The sequence below is a fragment of the Pelophylax lessonae genome (assembly GCF_965119305.1).
Source record: "Pelophylax lessonae genome assembly, chromosome: 2".
NCBI classification, from domain to species: Eukaryota; Metazoa; Chordata; class Amphibia; order Anura; family Ranidae; genus Pelophylax; species Pelophylax lessonae.
The window spans coordinates 728,912,944-728,932,313 of record NC_138769.1 but is presented as its reverse complement, the minus strand read 5'-3'; the positions used below and the strand labels follow the sequence as shown (position 1 = coordinate 728,932,313).

General features: G+C 44.2%; 1 protein-coding gene across 1 annotated transcript in view; it reads left to right on the top strand.

Annotated features, from left to right (window-relative positions):
• LOC309545657 (transient receptor potential cation channel subfamily M member 2-like) overlaps positions 1-12,336 on the top strand; it is a gene marked incomplete at both ends in the record, with an annotated part of 173,037 nt that extends 160,701 nt beyond the window's left edge. The window contains 5 exons of the mRNA XM_082244928.1: positions 4,719-4,805; positions 6,611-6,716; positions 8,551-8,652; positions 8,737-8,847; positions 12,211-12,336. Coding sequence (XP_082101054.1) covers positions 4,719-4,805; positions 6,611-6,716; positions 8,551-8,652; positions 8,737-8,847; positions 12,211-12,336 — 532 coding nt within the window. The remainder of the gene's footprint in view (positions 1-4,718; positions 4,806-6,610; positions 6,717-8,550; positions 8,653-8,736; positions 8,848-12,210) is intronic.
• Between the last annotated feature and the right edge of the window lie 7,034 nt (positions 12,337-19,370).

Sequence of the window (19,370 nt, the reverse complement as noted above, 5' to 3'; positions counted from 1 at the left end):
AAAAACGCCCAGGTGTGTTGTTACAGGCGTTTTTTTGGGCATTTTTTGGGCGTCTTTGGAGGCAGGCATAACATCTGAACTTCTGTAAAGGGGTATATATACACACACACATATATGTATTTATACACATACACACATATAGGTGTGATAGGAGCGAAGCCCTATGCCTGCAAATCATTTCATTAGCGCAGGCATAGGGTTCTGCTACTTTCACACCTATATGTGTGTATGTGTATATATACATACATGTGTGTGTGTGTGTGTGTGTGTGTGTGTGTGTGTGTATATACCCCTACACAGAAGTTCAGATGTTATGCCTGCCTCCAAAGGCGCCCAGAAAATGCCCAAAAAAATGCCTGCAACAAAAACGCCCAGGTGTGAAAAGTAGCGAAGCTACTATCCTGCTCTACTGCAATTCTAATACAAATGATCTTTTTTCTATGGCGGTCACCCTGAAATGGAAGAGTTTGGTCACCCTGCCATAGCAGTCAGAGTCAGTTAACCCTACACTACACTACAGTCACCCTGACACTTAACACTTTCCCTACAGAAACTAGATTATTTAATCTAACTATAGTGGAAAATAGTACCCTAACTACACTAGATATCCCTTTCCTCACACTAATAATTGCTAAATGACACTTTTGAAGCAGGAGTAACAGAACTGCTTCCAGTCTCTTCCACATCCCTGTATTACAATGCTAGAGATTTGGCGGGGCTATCTTATATACTGGGGGGCGTATTCACTACTGATTGGCCTATGGACCCCCTAGTCACTCCAATCACATTCCTAGCATCCTCCTGCCCCCTCAATTGGCTTTTACTGATGGTTCTGGTCCAATCACTGGCTTTTAAAGCCCAGTTCCTGTCCCATTGCATTTTGGTCGGTTCTGGTTGCCGAATTTCGAACTTTTTCAGCAAAAAGTTCGGAATTCAGCCGAATTTCGAACAGTCAATGTTCGGGTTGAACCGATAGTCGACCCGAACCGTTCGATCACCCCTACTCTTCGGTTCTTCGGAATTTGGTTTAGTAGGGATTTTACTAGTTTTTGCTTTTCCTTTTTATTTTGAGAAAAGATTGCCAGGAGCCCCCCCCCCCCCAGGTTACACATTTATGAGTTTCCCATACACTGATGGGACTCATCTCTGGTGTGGAATTTTCCTGAAAAATAGACGAAGGTTAGTCGTGAGACATTGTACAGTTTCTGGGTCTCTCTCTCAAAAGCGCTGCGTTGAGTCTCCAAATTTTTGACATTGGTGCGGAGTCTGGAAAGGACAGGATGAATGAGATTGGGTGATGATCTGAAAGGGTCAGAGGCTCTATGGTAGCTTTGGACAGATACGGGAGATCTCTTTGAGAGAGAAAGAAATAGTCTAATCTCAAGTATCTATTGTGTGGGATGGAGAAAAATGTAAATGTATTTTTTTCGTTAGGGAAAGGGTCTGCCATGTATCATGTAACGTCAGGTTAGGTACCGTATATACTGGAGTATAAGCCGACCAGAATATAAGCCGAGGCACCTAATTTTACCACAAAAAAGTGGGAAAACTTCTTGACTCGAGTATAAGCCTAGGGTGGGAAATGCAGCAGCTACTGGGCCCAACTGGACCACCACAAGACACAAAACAGGGGCTGCGGGCATGGTAGAGGAGATGGTTCAGGCATGGTACAGGAGATGGCACAGGTCATGGTACAGGCATGGCACAGGTCATGGTACAGGAGATGGTATAGGCATGGCACAGGTGATGGTACAGGCATGGCACAGGTGATGGTACAGGCATGGCTCAGGTCATGGCACCGGCATGGCACAGATGATGGTTTAGGCATGGCACAGGTGATGGTATAGGCATGGCACAGGTCATGGTACAGGCATGGCACAGGTCATGGTACAGGCATGGCACGGGCATGGCACAGGTCATGGTATAGGCATAACACAGGTCATGGTACAGGAGATGGTATAGGCATGGCACAGGTCATGGTATAGGCATTCCACAGTAGGTACAGGCATGGCACAGTAGGCACAGGCATGGCACAGGAGATGCAGTGCTGCGGGCATGGTACAGGAGAATGTCCTGTACCATGCCCGCAGCACTGCATGAGGAAATGCAGGGGCTGCGGAGGAGTCTCACTTACCTGTCGGTGAGGCGCCTTAGATTTAAAAATGGCGCCGCCTGGTGCCAACACGTCACCGAGCATGCGCCGCTGATGCTCGGGAAAGCCTGTACACGTTTGGCTATTTCCGGGCATGCGGCGCATGCGTGGTGACATGTTGGCGCCGGGAGGCGCCATTTTTAAAAAGTAAGTCAGCCAGTGACTCGAGTATAGGCCGAGGGGCTTTTTCGGCATAAAAAAAACATTCTGAAAAACTTGGCTCGAGTATATACGGTAATTGTGAATTATTTTGCGCTGGGGCTCCATATGGTAGTATTGCTGTACCTGGGGAGTCCATTAAGGGGATGGATGTTTAAGGGGACATTAAAATCTCCTCCCAGGATTAAGATACCTGCCTGGAATGATTGTAGTAAGTCGCTAATCTTACGAAAAAAGGAAACCTGGTGTTCATTAGGGCAATAGATATTAGCTAGTGTAACAGGTTTAGAGGCGAACGTGCCTTTCAAGAAAATGTAACGACCTTCCAGATCAAGGAGTGAATCTATTAGCTGAAACTGAGAGTTTTTGGATATAAGTGTAGCACCCTCCTAGGTAGGTGCTAGAGAGAAAGTATAGTTTGGAATACTGTCTGCTTACCAGAAAGACTACAGGTAAATCTATGTTGTTCTCTGTCTACCCGAGAGCAGGATCTATTAGTGAGGTCTGCTCGTTGTTCTCAGGTGCAACTCTTTCTGTCTGCAGAGTTTTTTACACTGGTCCAATAGGGAGGCATGTTGGACAGTGGGAGAAAACCTGACAAATTAGTGCACAGGCATTTGATATAGCCCTGGTGATTTGGCAGAGGAAAAGTGTCTCAGTGCATGCTGGGTTACTGTATAAAAGCCAGGAGCACATGTGCTCGGGGTCTTTCAGCTGGATAGCAGAGTCCCGGAGGGAGGGGGCGGCTACCTCCTCATCTGTAGAGGTCTCATGTGGCCTCAGGTAGTCGACCTAAGGGCCTGGAGAGTGCTAGTGAGGAACTGAACCCAGAGGTCTGGTGAAGCTGACTGAAAAGGGAGACACCGGAGGATCGGATTCTGTAGTACAATGAGTACAGATTTGTGTTAAGGGGCCTGACCTGAGGGGGGTCATCCCTGCAGCTAGGAGAGTCAATGGATGGGTGTCAGTAAAGGGGATGCTAGTGAGTGTCCCAAAGATTATGTAGATTCACCAAGTCTATTACTGGAGAGAAAAGAGCAAGGAGACTTACCCTTTCCATACATGTGGCAGTATGGATTAAGCAGTACAGCTGCTTCCACAAGCAACCTGGTGAGGCCAAGTGAGAGTTGTCCTAATCCATTGTGAATAGTTACAGTTGGATTATCCCACTATTCCCTTCTCCCATCTTAGTTCCAAAATAAACACTAAAAACCAATACCTCTAAACTGTTTATTGTGTGATGAGCCATCAGGAGTAAAGATGGATGTGTGAACTGTACCCCAAGTGACTGTGTGCTGGTAATCAGAGGAAGCCCAACAAGTCATCCTACAGCAGGCCCTACGGGGAAAGTGCTACATAAGGATCGTAACCCCTTTTGTTTTTGAATGTGGGTTGATTGCATGATGAGTGGTTGGGAATGTTTAGGTCATTAGCTTAGGGACACTGTCTGATTTAAAGTGCATTTCCTGTAGGAAGATGAAGTTCGCTTTGTATTTGGCAAATGCAGTTAACACCTGTGATATCTTTTCTGGAATGTTTAGGCCAGGCATGTCCAACCTGCGGCCCGGAACCGCAGGCAATGCGGCCCACTGCCCCCTGACAATTATTCTTTTTTTTGCTGGGGAGGAAGAAAGTCGAGTTGTGGGCATGGCCACAGAGGCAGCCTCGGAGGGGATCATCCACTAGTTGTGTAAAACTAATGCTGGGGGGGGGGGGGGGGTGGCAGAACGGGAAGGGCGAGGCTGCATTTTATTATATATATATACATATATATATATATTATATACTTTTAACTAATAGTATATATTTTATATGCGGCCCAAGGAAATTTCTCTACACTCAATGTGGCCCAGAGAAGCCAAAAGGTTGGACACCCATGGTTTAGGCCCTTCACATTTAGGCATATACATTTCAGAAGCAATGAGTGAGGTTGCATATTTGAGCTAGGCAGTTAGAGTAATTTAAATTAATACTAGATAAGGAGAAAGGGGTTGAGAGGAAAAACAATGGGGGAGGGGGGAAGATAGAAGTTAAGTGGGTCAAAAGAATGAAAAAGAAAATGAGAAGGAAGATAGGTGTAGGTAAGGGGTATAGGCTAAGTGTGGGTAGGAGGGGTATTGCAGTAAGAATGAGAACCAGAGATGTAGATAGGCCCGCTATCTCACCAAATAAAGGTCAGGGAAATTAGGGTGGAAGAGGTCCGGAGAGTCAGCAAATTTCCAATGGAAATGCTGTGTGGGTGCGTGGGAGAAACTGTACTGCCACTTTCTTTATCCTGACACTCATATGTAGAGTATTCTATGGGGTAAATGAACAAGGATTTCTCTCTGTCCCCATTACTCAAATGATGAACAATGGGACCAAGTATACTCTATGTTCACAAAGACAGTCTTCTCACTTAATACAGAAACCCCATGGGACGAACTGGACTGAGAGGAGTTGGGAGTCTACGTTGGTTTGGACCAAACCATTCTTTGCACCCTGTACTGACAAGGTGAGTGGCAATCATCGTTATTTATATACCTTTTTCTGTACAGTTGATGACAAGATGTGCATCTCAGAACTGAGAACTGAGCAGGACAGTACAGAGGACTGAATAGAAAAGCGGAGACGATCGAGTAGGGAAGAACAGACGACTGAGCACAACAGCACAGAGGACTGAGCAGGAGCACACAGATGGCAAAGTAGGAGAGTGCAGAAGGCAAATTAGACAGTACAGAGCACAGAGCTGCACAGTAGAGAGCAGGGCCGCTGATAGGGGGGGACCACCAACCCTCTTGTAGGGGGCCCGAGCACACAGGGGGGCCCACACAGAGAGGGGGATTAGTGATGGACAACAAATACAGAATTCTTCCTCCAGCACCTGAATCTGATCTGTCCCTCTCCCTGCTATCAGCTTTTATCTGTTGAGAAAGAGACAGTTGTCCCTCACTAATCCCCCTCCCTTGTGTGGGCCCCTCTCCCAGCACACACTCTAATGTTATCTCTGCTCAGGAGTTTATTTGTAAATTGTAACTTTGTTTCTCTCCCTCTTTCTCTCTGATCACTGAGCTCCAACTGCCCAGCCTGTATATTTTTCTCATCTTATCTTTTTTATTTAACATAGTTTTTTTTTTTACATTTAGCAGGAATTATACGAGTTATGTTATATTTCTGTCTGCTAATAGTGATTTTGTTGTAATTTTAGCTAAATATATCTTTAATATTTTCTTGGGGGGGCCCTGCCAGGTAGTCAGTACGGGGCCCCCGCGATTTCTATCAGCAGCCCTGGTAGAGAGGATAGAATAGGACAGAACGGAGGACAGAGCCAGACAGTAGAGAGGATAGAATAGGACAGCACAGAGGACAGAGCAGGACAGAACAGAGGGGAAGAGCTGAAACGACAAAATGAAATGCACAGAGGATGGAGGAGTTCAGCACAGAGAACAGATTAGGACAGAGCAGAAGATGGAACAGATGGCTTAAAGCGGAGTTCCGGGCACAAAATCGACCTAATCGATTTTGTGCCCATCCGCTGGCTCTTCTTCCCCTGAAAAAGAATTGGATAGTTAGGTATATATTTTTTTTTTTTACTCACCTTGTAATTGTAGATAGAAAATACTCACCTATTCTCCACTTCCTCCCTCTGTGCCGCGGCTCCGCCGTCACTTCCTCTTTGCGATGATTCCTGGGAGCTGAACGTCATCGCTCCCAGGAATCAATGTGACGGCACCGGCCTCGCTCGTCACTTCTGGGGTGACGCCGCATTCCCTGCTAAACAGCTTCTGGGCATGCCCAGAAGCTGTGGAGGAATGCGGCGCCGCACCGGAAGTGACGAGAGGGGCCGGTCTGGGAGAAGAGGAAGCAGAAGAGGATCGCGCCGGCTTCAGCTGCCCACAACAGAGATGGCAACGCTGTAGAAGAAATTTTATAAGTAAGTATTTCTTCTTGCAGGAAAGTGAGAACCGGGACAGATCAGAGGCTATCCATTGTGGAATGTACTAGCCCTGACTGTCCCGGGGGTATGTTTATTGAAAAACTGTTTTTGTGCCCGGAACTCCGCTTTAAAGGACACAGCAGGACAGCAGAGAAAACTGAGAAGCATGAAGCACAGAGTAGGACAGCACAAAGGACAGTATGCCGCATGTCTCTATGTTCATATCTCTATCCAGACTGATATAATACCCAGAAGAGAGGTCATGTTAGGGGACCCTGGGGTAACTTGGACCTTTTTAGGGTATTTAACTTTGTTGTTTTTGGCAAACACATTGTAATGGGACTGCACTTACTGACTGATTCGTCTTGTGACTTCATTCCTAGGTGGAACAGCAGCTCAGCAGGCGGAACCAGCCGCAAAGCATCCAAAAATATGCTGGAAGTTCTGATAGTGAGGAGGAGAGAGAACGAGCTTTGGTCTTTACCGGGGGTGAGAAAAAAACAGTATACTACTAATTATTGATCACAGTAGAGTCAGAGGGAATAATCTATGCCAAAGGGGCTGTTTTGTCTTGGGTCTGTGTTTGGGGACAAGTTATTCTGGGTAATTATGGGTAAGGTTCAGCCTCCAGGATCATTAGCGTTGGAGGGCATTTGTTTTGGACTGCATATTGTTTATTGGGATTGGGAAAAGCAAACTGACAACTTAAATTGTACTCTGCCGTTGAAGCAGATGGAATTGTAAAACACTCCTATTCAATAAATCACAAGCTCATGTCACTGCAAATATACTAATCTCAATTACCTATTTAGGTGACCTTCTCTGATCATGTGACACCTGTTCACTGCATAGGTCATATATCCGAAGGCTTAACAATATCATAAGGTAATAGCTGGTCAACTCACGTGCTGTGTATAGGTGTAAGACTGCCATTGTACTGGATTACCAGGTGGCAATTCAAAGCACCAAAAACACTCTGACCAATGAAAGCAGGAGGTGGTGTAGATTATTATGGAGGCTGTCAGAGGACAAGGATGAGGAGAATATAAACCGTCTAGGAATTGTTTTTTCATTTTTCATTTTTAAATATAGTCACAGTAGCTAGATGCACTGTATAGCCAAAGACTTGTGGACACGTGACCATCACAATAAAAACTGTGAGTGTTAATATAGAGTTGCCCCCCTCTGTCTTTACAGCTACAGTATAATGGCCTTCATTGCTCTAGGCAGGCTTTTCACAGGATTTTGGAATCTGTGGGAATTTGTGCGAAATATTCAGGATAGCCATCAGAAATTTTGGGGCCCCTTACACAGCTTTAGGCCTAGGCCCCTCCGGGCCTGACCACCAACATTACGCAGGGCCCGCCCTCTGGCCGCCCCACCGAATCTGCCCTTCAGTGCACCCACTTCTATTTTAACACTCCTACAACTTAATACATGAAAATTAATACATGAAAATTAATCCAATCCAGCAAAGAGACAGCCTCATATATTCAGCAAAGAGACATCCCAATCCAACAAAGAGGCGGCCTCGTATATTCAGCAAAGAGACATCCCAATCCAGCAAAGAGACGGCCTCATATATTCAGCAAAGAGACATCTCAATCCAACAAAGATGCGGCCTCGTATATTCAGCAAAGAGACATCCCAATTCAGTAAAGAGACTGCCTTATTTATTCAGCAAAGAGACATCCCAATCCAGTAAAGAGACGGCCTTATATATCCAGCAAAGAGACATTTTAATCCAGCAAAGAGACAGCCTCATATTTTAAGCAAAGAGACATCCCTTCAGCTGCATCGGCTTACTCTTCAGCCACCCTGCTTTAGCAATTGCTAGTTACTAGAGCAGCAACAACTTGGTCTTGTTGGTTGGGGCTTGGGTGGCTGGGCCCCTTGTAATGCATGGGCCCCCTACATGTGTATGGGCTGTCCCCCCCGATAAGCATTTGTGAGGGCAGGCACATATGTTGGACGAGAAGACCTGGTTCATTGTTCAACCCAGTGGGGTTCAAAATTATTGAGGACAGGGCTGTGTGCAGGACACTTGAGTTCCTCCACCACACACTAGTGGAGTATGTATTTATGGAGCTCAATTTGTGCAAAGGGGCACTGTCATGCTGGAACAGAAAGGGGCCTTCCCCCAATTGTTGCCACAAGTTAAGAAGGGCACAATTGTCCACAGTCTCTTTGGAAGGTGTAGATGCTTGGCCTGCTTTAATGTATGTCCTATGCTGCCGTTCCCTTTAGCTGTAAATGTTAACCATTCCACCACAGAGAATTCTGAGTAATGTTCTTCTTCTGAATTTTGGTGATATTTTTTCAGGGCACGCTGGATCCCGGACAGCAGATACCCATTAAGTTGCAGGCCCTGCTAAAGCCCACATACCTTGGCCAGTTTCTGGCATTACTGGGCTCTGGGGCAGAGGTTGGTAGTTTGCTGCTTACATGTTGGTACACTGATCAGGCTAATAGCAGTAAGGCACAACAATACATCTGTTTTCTCCTATAGGTCTTCCACGGGTACCTGGATGACCCTCGAAACACAGACAATGCCTGGATAGAGACTCTTGCTGTCAACGTCCACCTGGAAAAAAGTGAGGATTTGGACAAGCTGATGCAGGTGAATGAACGTTTTGCCTTAATATTGTTGGGCTTGTAGTGCTGCTCAAAGCTGGAGGATATCTCTATTGATGCTGGTTCTCATTCCTCTGGCTAGTAAGAAACCAATAGACAACCCCAGTGTGACCAGAGCAGATTGTGGCTATGGGAACACATAACACCACCACCAATATGTGATACGCAGTACACACATTGCGCCACCGCATCTGTTAGCTTGTGTAAATCACCACAATTATCCTTTACTATATGCAACATGGCAAAGCAAAATGCACGCAAGGTCAAACTGAAGGAGTTACAAAATACAAGCTTACATGTGTAGGAATAATTTTGGTCATGGAATAAAGGTAGTAGGGTAGTAACCGGATACGTCACGGGGTGATGAGTATGTCACCAACTAAGGTCTGTCGGCATGGACCAAAGAGTAAGTACCTGGATTTAAAACAGGCTACAGGGGCGGGGCAAAAGGCTGGTGAAAAATAGCGAGTACTCGGAATGATCCGGTGTGGTAAGTGGGGTCCACCAAGGATCTGTCCTGGAACAAATTCTGTTTAATTAATTTATGAACAATAAAGAGAATGGGATAACCAGCTCAATCTCAGTGTTTGAGGATGACACAAAGTAAAGCAGGGCAATACCGTCTGCGCAGGATGTGAAAAACCTTACAAGAAGATCTAAATAAAATAATGGGGTGCACAACTACATGGCACATGAGGTTTATTGTTGAAAAAATGCAAAGTAATTAGGGATCGACCAATTATCGGCAAAGCCGATATATCGGGGTCCGATATGCACTTTCCCCGATATATCGGAATCGGCCCCTGAGGTTACCGATATTGCTGATATTTTGGGAAAGTGCTTGTACCGGAGTGATGCCTGCAGCTAGAGGCATCACCTCGGTATCGGCGTCCATAGCCGACGGTCGGCTGTCTTCTAATGACAACCGATGCGGCTGAGAAACGCTTGGCTGTCATTACAAGGAGCGGGAGGGGACATCCCCCCCCCCGTCCCACCGGGAGACCCAGGCAACCAGCCTGCATGGCCACTGAAGAGAAGACCCGATCAAAGCCCCATTCGGCTCTGATCGGGTCTCCATGTAAAAACCCGGAAGTGATGTCATGACTTCACTTCCGGGTACTCTGCGCCAAATTCAAAAAAATTACAGCATTCAAAAGAGCCAAACTTGGAGTTTTGAATGCTTTGAAGTGCAGAGGAGGGGTTTGGGGTCTTTTAGAACCCCAGATCCCTCCACAACAGTACCTGTAAAAAAAAGAAAATACTGATACCGATTTGCGATGACCAAAATATCGGTATCGGCAATAAAAAAATTATATAGATATCGGTCGATCACTAAAAGTAATGCATTTGGGTGCTAAAAATATGAGTGCAAGTTACTCACTAGGGGGAGAACCTCTGGGGGAATATAGGATGGAAAAGGACCTAGGGGTCCTAGTAGACGATCAGCAATGGCATGCAATGCTAAGCTGCTGCAAGCAAAGCCAACAGAATACTGGCATGTATTAAAAAGGGGATTCACTCCAGAGATAAAATGATAAATCTCCCACTCTCCAAGACTCTGGTCCAGTCGCATATTGAGTATGTCGTCCAGTTTTGGGCACCGGTCCTCAGGAAGGATGTGCTGGAACTGGAGAGAGTCTAGAGAAGGGCAATAAATCTAATAAAGGGACTGGGGGATCTGAGCTATGAGGAAAGACTACACGCATTGAATGTATTCTCTTTGGAGAGGAGACACTTGAGAGGGGATATGATATCAATGAACGAATACCATACTGGTGACCCTAGAATAGGGAAAAAAAAATTTCAGTGAAAGGGAATTTAAAAAGACACACGGCCATTCACTGAAATTGGAAGAGAAATGGTTTAACCTTAAACTGTGTAAAGAAATTCTTTACTGTCAGAGCAGTAAAGATGTGGAATTTTCTTCCACAAGCAGTGGTATCAGCAGGGAGCATTGATAGTTTTAAAAACTTTTTAGATGGGCACCTTAATGATTACAACCTACAAAGATATACAATGTTCTATTGACATAAACACAAGAGCACTCACGCAACACAGGTTGAACTGGATGGACTGGTGTCTTTTTTCAGCCTTACCAACTATGTAACTTTGTAACCAATCCTAAGTTCATCTGCATATCAAGGTACAATATATATAAGCTGGTTAGCAACCCCAAACTAGGGCCCAAATAGAGGGACAAGGTATAATAATACTGTAAAAAAGGTGAGGATTAACTTACCCCTAAAATGAGGGTGGTAATTTACACTGGACCATCATTTCAAATTAATCTGGGTAAAAATAAATAGCCAAGGGGTACATCAAATCTGCCATTCCTGCCCCCCTGCCAGCAGCCTTTTCCTGTCACTGGCATTTACTGGCAGGAGAAAAAGTGCCAGTTTTTTACTGGCTGCCAGTAAAAATACTGACAGTTGGCAACACGGGGGGGGGAGGTTAGAGAAAAGAGGGTAGGAAGATGGAGGGGAGGCAAGGGGTTGTTCAAGCAAAATCCATTCAAATGGACCAGATTTTGTAATATTTGGCCAGGCAGACTCTAGTTATCTATATCAACTGGTACACAGGAAGTGTGGATCTTACAGCCAGCCAATGGTGTATTTTGGTTTTGTGCTGCCCTAGGCAAGACTAAAATTGGGCGCCCCCCCTTCTGACTCCTATGTAAATTTGCCCGACTCCTTCCTTTTTAAGGGATGTGACTCCGTCCAAAATTGAAGGACTCCAAGTCCCAGCATGAACCCCTGAGATCTCACGAGAGGGGGGGGGGGGGGTAAGAGAGGGTGGGAGAGAGAGAAAGTGGGGTGGGTGAGGGAGGGAAAGAGAGGGGGGTGAGAGAGAGAGAGGGGGGTGGGTGAGGGATGGAGTGAGAGAGAGGGGGGAGAGAGAAAGAGAGGGAGGTAAGAGAGGAGGGCTTGAGAGAGGGGGGGTGTGAGAGAGAGGGGGTGTGAGAGAGGTAAGAAAAGGAGGTGGGAGAGGCGGCTCTAGCAACCAGTGGCCAAAAGAGTCTCAGGTGGAGTGGGGTGGCTTTTTTGCTGACCCCCCCCCTACAAAGTGCCGCCCTAGGCCTGGGCCTTGCTGGCCTACGCCAAAATACAGCACTGCAGCCAGCCACACGTTATAGGATAGTTTCCATTTAGGAAGAATTGTTCTTTTAGCATAGTGAGATACTAATTACTGGGTCATCAGCAATGGGAACAGAGGGACCCAACCATTTAGTGGCTTTGGGGGTGGTGCTACATTCATTATCATCTCTATAGATGTTTTATCAGTATTCAGGATCAAAGACATTACACTTCCACTGGTTCAGTCTTTATATTCAAGTATTTTTTCGTTTCAGAACCTGAAGGAATCCGATGACGAGATAACACTGCGGTGGCAACTCCTGGACCACAAGATTCCTCTGTACGCCAATGAGAAGGAGATTCTCCAGAGGACAGCCGAGCACCTCCGTGCCCAATATTAATTTATTTATTTAAAGTTGGTTTATTATGGACATATGATGCTGAATCTTTATAATTGAAAAAAAAAAAACTAAAAACCAGTGAATAGAAGGGGTGGGACAGGGACAGTAGGGCTGGGGAGGAAACAGCTAGATGACGCTGGTGTTCACTGGCCAGAAAATGAAGAAGGTGCTAGCTGAGATATTTTAAAAAAATCAGTACAGCAGAGGAGCCTGTGCAAGACTCAAGGGAAGGATAGAGTTCAAGTTTAACAATTAGCTTACCGGCACCACTCAATGCAAAACCAAGCAGCAGCTTACCGGCACCACTCAATGCAAAACCAAGCAGCAGCTTACCGGCACCACTCAATGCAAAACCAAGCAGCAGCTTACCGGCACCACTCAATGCAAAACCAAGCGGCAGCTGCCAAAGCAAACCATCTTGGGGAGTAGAAAAAGGGAGATAAAACTATGTGATGCCAAGATAGTATTTCCCTTGTATCAATCACCAGTAAGGACATCTGATTTTTGAAGAGGGTTCAGGATAAGGTAAATTAGAGGCCAACTCTCTCTCTATTGGCGCTTTTCCACTGCATGGAACCAAACGGTTCAGCTCGCTTTTGCGCTTTTCCACTGCATGGTACGGTGTTGGAACGGTTCGGTACAGTATGGTACATTGGCGCTTTTCCACTACATGGAACCGAACGGTATGGCTCGCTTAAACAGTACCTCGGTTGGGGTTCCAAGAGGGCCGTACCGGTACCATATCCCACAATCCTTTGCATGCAGCCTTAACTGTTTGCCACTACTAGCCAATGATTGGTTAGAGTTATTATCCCACCCACGTTGTTATCCCACCCACTTACTATTAGTGGAAAAGCAAACCGTACCGAACCGTTCCAACACCGTGCCATGTGGTAGCATGCAGTGGAAAACCAAACCGAGGCAAGCAGGGCCGAGTGGAGCCAAGCCGGTACTTGCAGTGGAAAAGTGCCATACGTTCCCCCAAGACCAATCCCCCTACCCCGTCCCCCCCATATTGTGGGGGGGGTAGCACCATTTTGATGGTGAGTAAACCAGTTTGAGTTGCTGTTTTATTATTTCTATTATTATGTTTAATAAACATATTTAAGTAGGTCAAAGGCCAGTATAAAGATTCAGCAACTGAACTTTCTTTATTGAGTTTAATGTGCATGCCATGACTGATAATGCCCTAGACACAGTAGGGGGGGGGCTGTGATCATTTTTTAACCCTTCCTCCCCCATACACATCTGATCTCCAGCTGTATTATATTAACCCCCCCTTTGCTACCTCTTCCAGAAAATTCCCTCCAGACCTTGCACTAGCCAAGGCCACGTCAAGCACTAAGGGCCTAATTCACTAAGAATAGGGAGAAGAAATAGTCATTCTACATTCTATTACTCCCAATTAAACCAACTGAGACCTCAACCTACCTATACTAGGTGAACATGTGAACGGAAAAGTTGGAGTACACATAGGCGAATATGCATTAGTGAATTCCAAATTGGCATAGTCACTAGGGTTGCCACCTCATCCCTTTAATCCAGGACACATATTAATTACACAGGTTCTGTGGCTGATTAAGGTGGTAATTAAATTCACTAATGCCCCGTACACACGTTCAGATAATCGGACGACAAAACTCGCTTTCGACCTGATCGCACGATAATCTGATCGTTAGTACACAGCTTTCGACAACCGATCACGACAGTTCATCCAACAAAATCCGAAGGGACAAACAGGAAAACTTCTGTCGTACGACAGCCTCACGAACGACAATCGTTTCATCAGTACACTGTGAGTCCGCTAAAAATCGATCGACAAAGACCGCGCATCCTCAGAAACACTAAAATAGCATGGAAAAAGCCTGGCTGCCATTGTTTTTGTTTTGCACCATCTGATACGTAGCTAAGCAACCAGGAAGCTTTTCCAGAATTGTACGACAAAAATCATATGGTTTGTACGCATTGTTGAATTCGATGTTAGTATCATGCAACAAAATGTGAACGATAAGTCGTCAGATTATCTGACCTCAGCACCTGTGTAATTCATATGTTTCCTGGTTTAAACGGATGATGTGGCAACCCTAATATTCACAGTTCCATAACTGGCAATTGCCAACAAGTTTCCTATATGAAACTGCACTGCAGTATTTAGCCGTGAATGATCATGTGTGTGCATGTATGCCAATAAATATGGGGTGTGCTTCTACCTTGTGTGTGGCTATTTATTTATATTAAAATTATTGTGCATAGTTTGTTTTCTTTTTTTGCTAACGAATGCTGTTTTTAGGGATTATTATAGAGTAATTCTGCTATTCCATGAGTTTATATATATATATATATATATATATATATATATATATATATATATACATACATACAGTGGGTACAAAAAAGTATTCAGACCCCCTTAAATTTTTCACTCTTTGTTATATTGCAGCCATTTGCTAAAATCATTTAAGTTCATTCTTCTTCCTCATGAATGTACACATAGCACCCCATACTGACAGAAAAACACAGAATTGTTGACATTGTTGCAGATTTATTAAAAAAGAAAAACTGAAATATCACATGGTCCTAAGTATTCAGACCCTTTGCTGTGACACTCATATATTTAACTCTTGCTTTCCATTTCTTCTGATCATCCTTGAGATGGTTCTACACCTTCATTTGAGTCCAGCTGTGTTTGATTATACTGATTGGACTTGATTAGGAAAGCCACACACCTGTCTATATAAGACCTTCCAGATCACAATGCATGTCAGAGCAAATGAGAATCATGAGGTCAAAGGAACTGCCTGAAGAGCTCAGAGACAGAATTGTGGCAAGGCACAGATCTGGCCAAGGTTACAAAAAGATTTCTGCTGCACTTAAGGTTCCTAAGAGCACAGTGGCCTACATAATCCTCAAATGGAAGACGTTTGGGGCGACCAGAACCCTTCCTAGAGCTGGCCGTCCGGCCAAACTGAGCTATCGGGGGAGAAGAGCCTTGGTGAGAGAGGTAAAGAAGAACCCAAAGATCACTGTGGCTGAGCTCCAGAGATGCAGTCAGGAGATGGGAGAAAGTTGTAGAAAGTCAACCATCACTGCAGCCCTCCACCAGTCGGGGCTTTATGGCAGAGTGGCCTGACGGAAGCCTCTCCTCAGTGTAAGACACATGAAAGCCCACATGGAGTTTGCTAAAAAACACCTGAAGGACTCCAAGATGGTGAGAAATAAGATTCTCTGGTCTGATGAGACCAAAATAGAACTTTTTGGCCTTAATTCTAAGCGGTATGTGTGGAGAAAAACAGGCACTGCTCATCACCTGTCCAATACAGTCCCAACAGTGAAGCATGGTGGTGGCAGCATCATGCTGTGGGGGTGTTTTTCAGCTGCAGGGACAGGACGACTGGTTGCAATCGAGGGAAAGATGAATGCGGCCAAGTACAGGGATATCCTGGACAAAAACCTTCTCCAGAGTGCTCTGGACCTCAGACTTGGCCGAAGGTTTACCTTCCAACAAGACAATGACCCTAAGCACACAGCTAAAATAACGAAGGAGTGGCTTCACAACAACTCCGTGACTGTTCTTGAATGGCCCAGCCAGAGCCCTGACTTAAACCCAATTGAGCATCTCTGGAGAGACCTAAAAATGGCTGTCCACCAACGTTTACCATCCAACCTGACAGAACTGGAGAGGATCTGCAAGGAGGAATGGCAGAGGATCCCCAAATCCAGGTGTGAAAGACTTGTTGCATCTTTCCCAAAAAGACTCCTGGCTGTATTAGATCAAAAGGGGGCTTCTACTAAATACTGAGCAAAGGGTCTGAATACTTAGGACCATGTGATATTTCAGTTTTTCTTTTTTAATAAATCTGCAACAATGTCAACAATTCTGTGTTTTTCTGTCAGTATGGGGTGCTATGTGTACATTCATGAGGAAGAATGAACCTAAATGATTTTAGCAAATGGCTGCAATATAACAAAGAGTGAAAAATTTAAGGGGGTCTGAATACTTTTCGTACCCACTGTATATATATATATATATATATATATATATATATATATATAGTTACATATCTGTCATATATTTTTTTTTTTTCATGTTACATTTATTTTTTTGGAGACAGAGTTCTAATTATCTGTGTTCATTCTTTAATCATACCAAACCATTATACCAGTCTAATTGTATATGGCACATCGGTTTAGTGGTCTACAATCATGAGCAAAAAGTTCTTAGGGCATGAGTTCATATCCCAATCATGCTAACACCCTGTATGTTCACAAGTGTTTGATTATTTTTTTTCCACACAACAATATTTTTGATAAATAACATACCATCGCATGCAATTGAGAATGATGTGACAGTGGCAATTAGGTGGTTGCCTATTTTCAGCATACTCTGCTGTTTAAAATTTAAGCAGGTGATACCATGCTTGGGTTTCAAACCCATGGTCTGAGTCTTTCTAGATAGGAGTGCTACCCACGAAGCCATAGAGATTAGCACAAATTATGCTTCAAATAAACAGTAGTACAATGATTAACGAATGAACATCGATCAAGAGAATCTATACTCCCCTAAAATACAAATGCAAGATCATTGCTAAATCGTCAAAAATTTGTAGATATGACTTGTTTTGCTGATATTTATATTATTATCATTGATGCAAGATTTATATCTCTATTCTATATATGTCAAACTTTTTTTTATGTCTAATTCGTTTTTTTTTTTTTTGGGAAAATGTTGAGTTCTATATATATATATATATATATATATATATATATGTTCATTCTGTAATCATGGTACTTCTTTATATTCTAGGTATAATTGTACTCAGCACAGTGGCTCAATCTTTAGCACTCTTAAGCCTCGTACACACGCACCGATTGTTGGCCGACCGATCGGCCGTCTTTTGTCCAGTGTTGTTGTGTTGGTTGAAATGTGCTCTAGACTTGCACTGGACTTTTGTTGGCCAACAAAAACCAACTTCAGAAGTGATGTCATGTGATGGTTGACTTTCCGTGTGTTTTTTCTTCTCTGAGCATGCCCAGTCTTGCTCATCAGATTTTTGTCTGCCGAAATCTATACTGACTGACGGAAAATCGGCCGTTCTGTTGATGGCCAACAAAAATTTTATAGCATGCACACCAGATTTTATTCGGCCAAAAAGTCGCAGTCGGTTGTCGGAAGCATCATACTAACAAGCCGACAATCGGCCGATCGGACGTTGGCCGAAAATTCACGGCCAACAATCGGTGCGTGTGTACGGGGCTTTAGCTAGCAGCACGTAGGTCATGAGTTCAAATCCCACCCGTGCTACCACCTCCCTAGAATTGCAATGGCAAATACATATGTGCTTTGGCGAACGATAAATTGTATCACACTGATGGCAAATATGCTTTCGCCTATGCACATATTTATTTGCCATTGAAACTTTAGGGAGGTGATAGGTATTATAGGTTAGGAACTGAACACATGACCTGGCTGTTGCTAGATCAGAGTGCTAACCATTAAGCCACTGTGTTGATCAGATTTGAACCTAGAATATATAGTAGTACCATGATAAAATCCTAAACATATATAACTAGAAGTCAGCATTCTAATAAAATTGTATTTAGACATTAACAATTATTTATCATATAATAGAGACCTAAGAGCTTGGTTTGGATTAGGGGGACCCCCCTGCTGATTTTTTCTGATCAAATTTGTGTTGTTACACCCAGTTGTGACAGGCAGCACAACTCTATTCCAAAAAGCTACGTAGAGTTGCCTGGACACAATTGAGAGCTACCAATAACTTTCTAAAGCCTCGTACACACGCGTCGAAAATCGGCAGGGAATTTTCGTCCGACGACCGATCGGCCGATTTTCGGCTTGTTAGTATGATGCTTCTGACAACCGACTCCGACTTTTCGGCCGAAAAAAAATCTGGTGTGCAGACTATAAAATTTTTGTTGGCCGTCAACACAACGGCAGATTTTCATGCAGTCAGTACAGATTTCGACAGGGAAAAATCTGATGAGCAAGACTGGGCATGCTCAGTGAAGAAAAAACACAAAGAAAGCAAACCAACACATGACATCACTTCTGAAGTAGAATTTTGTCGGGCGAGAAAATTTGTGTGCAGTCTAGGCACATTCCAACCAACAGACACCACTCTGGACAAAAGATGGACAACCGGTCGGCCGATAATCGTTTTGCGTGTGTACGAGGCTTAAATGTTACTGAAGTGGATTTGTATTTTGAAAATGTTGCAACCAAAAAACGCAAATGTATTTTATTGGGATTTTATGTGATAGACCGACACAAAGTGGCACATAATTGTGAAGTGGAAGGAAAATGATAAATGGTTTTCTATTTTTATTTTTACAAATAAATCTGTGAAAAGTGTGGTGTGCTTCAGCCCCCTTTACTCTGATACCCCTAATTAAAATTCAGTGGAACCAATTAGCTTCAGAAGTCACCTAATTAGTAAATAGAGTCCACCTGTGTGTAATTTAATCTCAGTATAAACAGCTGTTCTGTGAAGCCCTCAGAGCTTTGTAAGAGAACCTTGGTGAATAAACAGCATCATGAAAGCCAAGGAACACACCAGACAGGTAAGGGATAAAGCAGTGGAGAAGTTTAAAGCAGGGTTAGGTTATAATAAAATATCCCAAGCTTTGAACATCTCACGGAGCGCTGTTCAATCTATCATCGGAAAATGGAAAGAGTATGGCACAACTGCAACCCTACCAAGACATGGCCGTCCACCTAAACTGACCGGCAGGGAGAGCATTCATCAGAGAAGCAGCCAAGAGGCCCATGGTAACTCTGGAGGAGCTGCAGAGATCCACAGCTCAGGTGGGAGAATCTGTCCACAGGACAACTATTAGCCGTCCACTCCACAAATCTGCCCTTTATGGAAGAGTGACAAGAAGAAAGACATTGTTGAAAGAAAGCCAAAAGAAGTTCTGTTTGCAGTCTGTGAGAAGCCATGTGGGGGACACAGCAAACGTGTGGAAGAATTGAATGCATGCCACAGTTTTCACATGTTTATTTGTAAAAAATG